This window comes from Belonocnema kinseyi, chromosome 7 (assembly GCF_010883055.1).
Source record: "Belonocnema kinseyi isolate 2016_QV_RU_SX_M_011 chromosome 7, B_treatae_v1, whole genome shotgun sequence".
Lineage (NCBI taxonomy): Eukaryota > Metazoa > Arthropoda > Insecta > Hymenoptera > Cynipidae > Belonocnema > Belonocnema kinseyi.
The window spans coordinates 22,767,913-22,777,255 of NC_046663.1; the positions used below are offsets into that span (position 1 = coordinate 22,767,913).

The following is a 9,343-nucleotide window of genomic DNA, read 5'->3' on the forward strand; positions in this document are numbered from 1 at the left end:
ATAAAAAAAAATTCTCATTCTCTTGAAACCTTCCAAAATTCTTAAAAAGCATGGTATTTCACCTCTTTTTTTTGGTAAAAAACGACCCTCGTTGGTTTAAAATAATTTTTTTTTATAATAATTCATATTCTCGGGTTGTAAATTCAACACTTTTAAAAAAAATTTATTTTCCAGCTTGAAAGTTCAACAACTTTGAGGAACTTTTTTTCTTTCCTTACTGAGAAATCTTTGTTTCTTGAAAATTTGTCTTTCCGATGGAAAAATTCCTCTATTTTTTGAAAATTTGACTGTACCTTGTTATCGATTAGGTAAATTTTTTTTTTACTATTTTTGTTAAATTTAACACAAAAATAAATATTAACATGAAAAAGACTTAACATAAAAAGGTGCGCAATCCGAAATATAAATAATTTAGGTTCTACTAGTGAAGCTTGCAATTCTTAAATTATTAAATTTCATTCAACAAACCTGGGAAATGCATTTTCACCCTCGTCTTCGCTGTCACTAGCAACAACTTCCACTTCGTCGTACTTTTCATCTACTATTCGTAATCCTTCCTTGATACTTTCGTTCACACTAGCAATAAGATCGGCTGCACTTATTTCTTGATCCTTTACATTCTGGTGAACAGAAATTTTTTTCAATAATAATATTTTAATAATAATATTTAAATTTAATCTTTAATCTTTAAATTTTAGTATTTAATTTAGTTTAAATATTTAATAATAATATTTTAATAATACTATTTAATTTTAATCATTAAATTTGAATGTTTAATTTAATTTTAATATTTCATAATAATATTTTAATAATAATATTTAATTTTAATCTTTAGTCTTTGGTCTTTAAATTTTAATACTTAATTCTTGATTTTTAATGTTTAATCTTTAAATTTGAATATTTAATTTATTTTTAATATTTAATAATAATATTTTAATGATATTATTTAATTTTAATCTTTAATCTTGAAATTTAAGTATTTAATTTAATTTAAATATTTAATAATAATATTTAATTTTAATCTTTAATTCTTTAAATTTAATCTTTAATCTTTAAATTTTAATATTTAATTTAATTTAAATATTTAATTTTAATCTTTAATCTTTAAATTTTAGTATTTAATTTAATTTAAATATTTAATAATAATATCTCATTTTAATCTCTAATTCTTTATTTTTAATCTTTAATCTTTAAATTTGAATATTTAATTTATTTTTAATATTTAATAATAATATTTTAATGATAATATTTAACTTTAATCTTTAATCTTTAAATTTCAAGATTTAATAATATTTTAATAATATTATTTAATTTTAATCTTTAAATTTGAACGTTTAATTTAATTTTAATATTTCATAATAATATATTTAATTTTAATCTTTAAATTTCAATATTTAATTTAATTGAAATATTTAATTTTTTAATTTTAACCTTTAATCTTTAAATTTTAGTATTTAATTTAATTTAAATATTTAATAATAATATCTAATTTTAATCTCTAATTCTTTATTTTTAATCTTTAATCTTTAAATTTGAATATTTAATTTACTTTTAATGTTTAATAATAATATTTTAATGATAATATTTAATTTTAATCTTTAATCTTTAAATTTTAATATTTAATAATAATATTTTAATAATAGTATTTAATTTTAATCTTTAAATTTGAACGTTTAATTTAATTTTAATATTTCATAATAATATTTTAATAATAATATTTAATTTTAATCTTTAGTCTTTAATCTTTAAAATTGTAATACTTAATTCTTTAATTTTAATCTTTAATCTTTCAATTTAAATATTTAATAATAATATTTAATTTTAATCTCTAATTCTTTATTTTTAATATTTAATAATAATATTTTAATGATAATATTTAACTTTAATCTTTTAATTTAAATATTTAATAATAATATTTAATTTTAAACTTTAATCTTTAAATTTTAGTATTTAATTTAATTTAAATATTTAATAATAATAATATTTAAATTTAATCTCTAATTCTTTATTTTTAATCATTAAGCTTTAATCTTTCAATTTAAATATTTAATAATAATATTTAAATAATATAAATAACATTTTATATTTTATAAATGGAATAAAACAGTATTTCATAAACAAATTAAAAATATTCATAAAATTGATTAATTTTTTTAAAATTTCTCTTCTACTAAAAAGGATGGTTTTTTAACAAAATACTCGAATTTTCAAACAAAATAATTGAATTTTTAACAAAAAAGAATGACATTTACACAAAAAAAGAAAAGAATTTTAAAACCAAAAAGACAAATTTCCAACGAATACAGATTTTTCACTTAAAAATTGAATAAAAGTTTATCTAAATTATTGAACCTTCAAAACAGAAGACAAATTTTCTGGACAAAAATTGAATTTTCAAACAAAAAATATGACTTCAGAAAAAAATTGATTTTCCACGAAACTGATGCATTTTAACCCAACAAAAATCAAATTTTAAAATAAAAAATGATTTTTTTACCAAAAAAAAGGCGAATTTTGAACAGTATAATATCATTCTTAAAAAATGGAAGTTACGTTTTCTGTTAAAAAATTAATTTTAAACAAAAAAAAGTATTTTCCAATGAACATTAAAATTTTGAACAAGACAAATAAAAAATCAATAAATTAATTTTTTAAATTTTAGTTTAATTTTTACCCAAGTAGTTGAAATTTCAATTAAAAAATATTAATTTTCAACCAAATAATTAAACTTTCAATCAACAAGATGAATTTTCAGACAAAAAATATTACTCTTCAGCAAAAAATTAATTTCCCACGAAACTGATGCATTTTCATCCAGCAAAAAAGAAATGTCGAACTAAAAATTATTTTTTTACTAAAAAAAGGCAAAATTTCAAATTAAAAACATAAATCTTAAAAAACGGAAGTTACGCTTCCTGTTAAAAAATTAATTTTAAACAAAAAAAAAAGTATTTTCCACTGAACATTTAAATTTTGAACCAGATAAAGAAAAAAGCAATGAAAAAAATAATAAATCAATAACAAAATTAAATTTTAAAAACTTAGTTGAATTTTCAATTAAAAAATATTAATTTTCGACAAAATAGTTAAAATTTCAATCCAAGAAATGAATTAAAAAATTTAAATATAAATTTAAAAAAAAGTAATTTCTCAACAAAGCGATTTAACCAAATCTTTCAAAGAAATTCATTGAATACTCAATCAAAGAAAAATTATATTTAACCAAAAAGTTGAATTTTTATTTAAAAAATGAAATTTCTTCTATAACAGATGAAGTGTTTAATCAAAAAGATAAATTTAAAAAAAAAATAGTTGAATATTCTGTTAAAAAGCTTTAGTCGACTTTTTACGATCAAAATTTGAATTTAAAAAAAAAAAAATTTTCTATAAAAACAAATTACATTTTCAATCTAAAAAGACAAATTTTTAACCAAAAAGGATAACTTTTTAACAAAATTGTTGAATTCTCTACCAAATAGTTGCATTTCTATAAAAAAATATGAAATTTATATTAAAGCAGAAGAACTTTTTATTACAAGAAAAAGTTGAATTTTTTCCAAAAAAGATTTTGATAAAAAAAATTGAAAGTTATCTTAAAGCAAAAGAATTTTTTGTTACATTTTTATCCAAAAAATAAATAAATTTTGTACTAAAACAGACACATTTCTAATAAAAAAAAAAGATACATTTTTTTTTTATAAATGAAACTTTCATCCAGAAAAGATTTTAGTTCAGTTTTCAATGACAAAATATAAATTTAAAATAAAAAGTAAATTTTCTACGAAATAGTTAAATTTTCAAGAAAATTGTATGATAGCTTAATTTATAAACAAAAAGGTTACATTTTCGACATTTTAATCCTAAATTATTCAGATTCGAGTTCCTTTGGATTTAAATGACCTAATTTTCAAAATTGTATTTGGAATTTATGTCCTTTTTAAATTAGAAATAATAATAGCTTTAAATTAGAAATAATACAATTTCAAATCTTTTCTTAATAAAATTGTCCAATTATTGGATTTGAAATTAAAAAAAAAAAGTCAACCATTTATGTTTTTAATTTATCTTGGCGCTTTTTGTCAGAAATTGGCATTTTTAATTAGAAATCAGTAGATTTGAAAGATTCTTAATTTTTTATCAATTTTAGGTCACGTTACCATTTCACAAAAAATATAGAAGACTTTGAGACCTTTTTTTTTAATTTTTCAAGAGTTGCCAACTTTTTAGGTAAACTGAATTTTGTCAAGGTGTAAAAAAAAAGTTCTTAAACTACATGGGATGTTTTTAAATGACTGTTTTGTAAGGAATTTCAAAAGAAAATCGAAAAAAGATCACAAAATATTTTGAATTATTTCCTAAAATCTTTAAAAAGTGTGAAAGATTTTAAAGCCAAATTTTCCAATTTTGACATATTATATAATTTGAGAAAAAATTTGAGTAAGTTTAAAAGATATTCAAAAGTTTTGAAACGATTAAAAAATAACTAAAACTTGTAAAGATTTTTAAAGAATTTTGTAAAGTTTCACGAAAAGGAAAGACGTTTTTTCAGGTTCCTAAGAAAAATTAAAATAATTTTTTATTTCGAAAAATCCTTTTGAAGAGATTATTCAAAAAGATTTTAGAAGATTTCAAAAATAGTCAAAGAAGAATCGGAAAGATTTTAAGGCAATTTTTGAAATTTTTCAGAATAAATAAAAAATGAAGGAAAAATTTGAATAATGTTTAGAAATTAGAAGGTTTAGAAGGTCTGACAAGATTTAAAAAAATTTTTTCTTAGATTCGTGTAAAATTTTAAATAATTTTTTATTTTGAAAAATGAACTTTAGGAGAAAATTGCAAAAGGTTTTTAAACGTGACAAAGGATTTCCTAAAATTTTTAAAAAGAGTTTAGAAGATTTTAAAGCAATATGTTTCAATTAAGTAAGATTGCAAAATAAAAACGAACAAAAATCGGGTAATTTCGAGAAATATTTAGTAAAATTTAAAATAATTTCGAAAGTTTTCAAGAGAATAAACAAATTTTCTAAAAATTTCTGGGTAGATTTGGAATACTGTATGGTAATTTTGTTAATTTGGAATTAAATTAAAAATTTTTTAGAAAAATTCGTGACAGTTTAAAGAAATTTTTGTTATAATATAGGATTTTACAAAATATTATAAAAAATTCGAGTTTGTTTAAAAGATGTTTAGAAGTTTCATAAGTTGGGAAGGAATCAAAAAATATTAATCTACTTAAAAAGTCTCAAATTCCTGAAAATATTTTTAACTCCCACGAATTCTTCTCAACATTTTCAAATCATTCCGAATTTAAAAAAATTACCTTACAATCTTCTAAATTTCCCCAGAAATTTTTTTAAAAATTGTTTATTCTCTTTAAAACTTTCGAAATTATTTTAAATTCTATTAAATATTTTTTGAATTTATTCGATTTTTTTCGTTTTTATTTTGCAATATTACCAAATTGAAACATTTTGCTTTAAAATCTTCTAAACTATTTTTAGAAAATTTAGGAAATCGTTTGTTACGTTTAAAAACCTTTTTAAATTTTCTCATAAAGCTCATTTTTCAAAATGAAAAATTATTTAAAATTTTCACATGAATATAAGAAAGATTCTTTTTTTTTCAAAAAAATATGTGGATTTTCAACGGAATAGTTGAATTTTTTATTATAAAATGACAAATTTTCATCAATATTGTTGAATTTTGAAAAAGAAGAGATCATTTTTCAACAAAAAATATAAGAGTTAAATTTTCAGTGTAAGAAATTAATTTTCAACCAAACTGGCAAATTTTCAACTAAATTTCAACCATAGAGATTAATTTTCTACTAAAAAAGGCGCATTTTTCAAATTAAATAAATTTTCAAACAACTAGTTTTATTTGTAAAGAAAAAATATAAATTTTCAACCAAATAATTGGATTTTCATTTGCAAAAAGATAAATTTTCAACCAAAAATAGAATGTGAAATTTTCTGTTAAAAATCTAATTCTTAATCACCAAAAAAAATAATTTTCAGCAAAATCGTTCAATTTTCTACTAAAATAGTTCATTTTTTTAGTTAAAAAAATTAATTTTCAAAAAAATAGTTAAATTTCCAAGCAAAGGTGAAATTTCACTAAAAATTATAAAGCTTCAACTAAAAAAGTGGAATTTTAATAACAAAAAGTGTAATAAATAGAAAACACGAATTTTCAAAAAACAGGTAAATTTTAAATAAAAATTTTTTAAAATAAAAATGATCAATCTTCGAAATAAAAAATAAATTTTTGACAAAGTAAATCAACTTTCAACCAATTATTATAATTTGCAAACAAAATGTTAATTGTCTACAAAAAAGGCGAAACTAACTAAAATAATGAATCTTGAACAAAAAATTAATTGTTTATCAAATCATTTTTAACCCTAAAGATTAATTTTTTACAAAAAATAAATAAATTTCCAACAACATAAACGAATTTCGAACTAAAAAGATCAATTTTCAACAAAAAATAGAACAATTAAATTTTCCGTTAGAAAAATAAATTTCACCCAAAAAAAATCAGCAAAATAATTAAATTTCCAACCAAAGAAATGAATATTCGACAAAAAAATTAATTCTAAAAAAAAAACAGAAATAGATGATATTTCTATCAATGAAGAAAAAAATTTCAACTAATATTTCGATTTTTCAATCAAAAATACAAATTTCCTGCAAAACATTTAAGTTTCCGGCGCAAAAATATCAATTTTTAACAAAAAAAGATAAATTTTCAATTCAGAAAAGACGATTTTGCAATCAAATAGTTAAATTTTCAAGTAACGAAGATAAATTTTGAAGAAAAAATGAAACAGTAAAATTTTCAGTAAAAAAAATTGATTTGTAACTAAAAACGAGTTTTCGAAAAAATATTAAAATTTCCATTTTAATAAATTCATTTTTAACTAAAATACTGAATCTTCAACCAAAAATTATTTGTTAATCAAATAATTTTCAACCCTAAAGATTATATTTTTACAAAAAAAATTTAACAACACAAACGAATTTCAAACTAAAAAGATCAATTTTTTTCTCAATAAAAAAGAATGACTAAATTTTCAGTTAGAAATACAAATTTTCACACAAAAAAAAACATTTTCAGAAAAATAGTTAAATTTTCAAACAAAGAAATGATTCTTTAAAAAAATTAATATAAAGAATAAATTTTCAAGCAAAAACGGAATAGTAAAATTTTCAGTAAAAATAATTGATTTGTAACTAAAAACGAGTTTTCGAAAAAATATTAAAATTTTCATTTTAAGAAATTGATTTTTAACTAAAATACTGAATCTTCAACCAAAAATTATTTGTGAATCAAATAATTTTCAACCCTAAATATTAACTTTTTACAAAAAATAAATAAATTTCCAAAAACACAAATGAATTTCAAACTATAAAGATCAATTTTCAACAAAAAATGGAATAATTAAATTTTCAATTAGAAAAATACATTTTTACAAACAAAACAAAAAAAACAATTTTCAGCAAAATAGTTAAATTTTAAACCAAAGAAATTAAGATTCGACAAAAAAATAAATTCTCAACAAAAAGAGCAATAGTTGATATTGCCATCAATAAAGAATAAAATGCTCAACTTAAATGTTGAATTTTCAAGCAAAAACACAAATTTCTTCAGTTAAAACAAAAAAAAAAAAGATTTTTCAACCAAATAATTGAAGTTTCAACTAAAAATGATAAATTTTAAAGAAAAAATGGAATAGTGAAATTTTCATTTGATAAAAATTATTTGTAACTAAAAAAAACGAGTTTTTGAAAAAATATTGACATTTTCATTTTAAGAAATTTATTTTTAAGTAAGACAATCAATCTTGATCCAAAAATTGATTGTTAATCAAATAATTTTCAACCCTAAAGATTATATTTTTACAAAAAAAAAAAAAAATGCCAACAACACATATGAATTACAAACTAAAAAGATCAATTTTCAACCAAAAACAGAACAATTAAATTTTTCGTTGAAAAAATAAATTTTCACAACAAAAAATTCAGCAAAATAGTTGAATTTTCAACCAAAGAAATTAATCTTTTCAACCCAAAATTAGAATGGTTAAAGTTTCTGCCAAAAATCTTAACTTAATTTTTTTAATCTAAAATCAATCAATTCAATTATCAAACTTATTTAAGCGAAAAAAAATTCAGAGCAAAAAAAATACAAGTTTTTTTTATAATGCAAAATAATAAAACTTTCAACAATAAATTATTATTTAATGAAAGTAAATTAGGATAACCTGAAACATCTACGATTGCAGATAAAGTAGAAATAACTTTACTAAATTGACTAAAAATTATTAAAATAATGAAAACTTGAATTTTACTGCAATAAAAAGTTTATTCCCGGTTATCAACTTAAATTTCCAGTTTTTTCCGGATCAATAAAGTTGCCGGTCAAGTCACCACCTAGATAAAAAATACTTTTTGAAGATTAACGATTTTTTTAGCCTAAAGATAGCAGCATACCTCTAAACAACTTTTAACAAATTTAAAAAAAAATTATCCCAGTATTTTTTTACGAGAAGGAAGCAATTTAAAAAGTGTTGTTTGCAGATAATAAAAATTAAATTTTTTGAAGGCGAACACTACTGCAATATTTAATAAATTTAAAAAAATCCAAACCGGGTAAAAATTATGACCTGTAGAATGTATAGTTAAAATAAATCCACTTTTGTCCCACTAAATGAGAAAAATTGATAAAAGAAAAAAGGAAATAAATTACTTTTGCAACTTGGTCAGCTGGTTTTTCGATTTCTACATCGTCCTCTTGTACTCGACTTTCGATAAATTGTGTGTTGGCCAAAGCTAACGAAGTATTGGTAAGATTATCTACAAATATAGCAGTTTCATTTAAACTATTCGTTAGTGAATCCAAGGCCCCTTGCGTCTGATTAGCTTTTGTGGTTAAATTCTGTAACAAAAAATCTCAGTAAAAATGGCAAGACATTTTTTTTAGAGACTTGACTCGTATCCTAAAACAGCTGAGGTGCCATTCATAAATTACCGCATTATTATAAGTTTTTATAATTAAAATTAAATAAAGTAGATGAATTTTCAATCAAAAAGAGCAATAATTAAAATTTCTATCAATGAAGAACAAAATCCCAACTAAAATGTTGAATTTCCTGCGAAACATTTGAGTTTCCAACTTGAAAATATCAATTTTTAACAAAAAAGATGAATTTTCTACCCCAAAAAGACGATTTTTCCACTAAGTAGTTGAATTTTCAACTGAAGAAGATATATTTTCAAGCAAAAACTAAATAGTAAAATTTTCAGTTGAACAGAATTGATTTGTAACTAAAAAACGAGTT

The 9,343-nt window shown here is 19.4% G+C and overlaps 1 protein-coding gene across 2 annotated transcripts in view; it reads right to left on the minus strand.

The window, feature by feature from the left end:
- Positions 1 to 9,343, minus strand: part of LOC117177332 (WASH complex subunit 2C) — a 126,442-nt gene that overhangs the window by 105,423 nt on the left and 11,676 nt on the right. The window contains exons 3-4 of one of the 2 annotated variants that reach the window (XM_033367957.1): positions 8,752 to 8,940; positions 469 to 620 (exon numbers count right to left, since the gene is read on the minus strand). In XM_033367957.1, coding sequence (XP_033223848.1) covers positions 469 to 620; positions 8,752 to 8,940 — 341 coding nt within the window. Of the gene's footprint in view, positions 1 to 468; positions 621 to 8,751; positions 8,941 to 9,343 lie in introns of those variants that run through there. The other variant, XM_033367958.1, reaches the window with a different exon arrangement.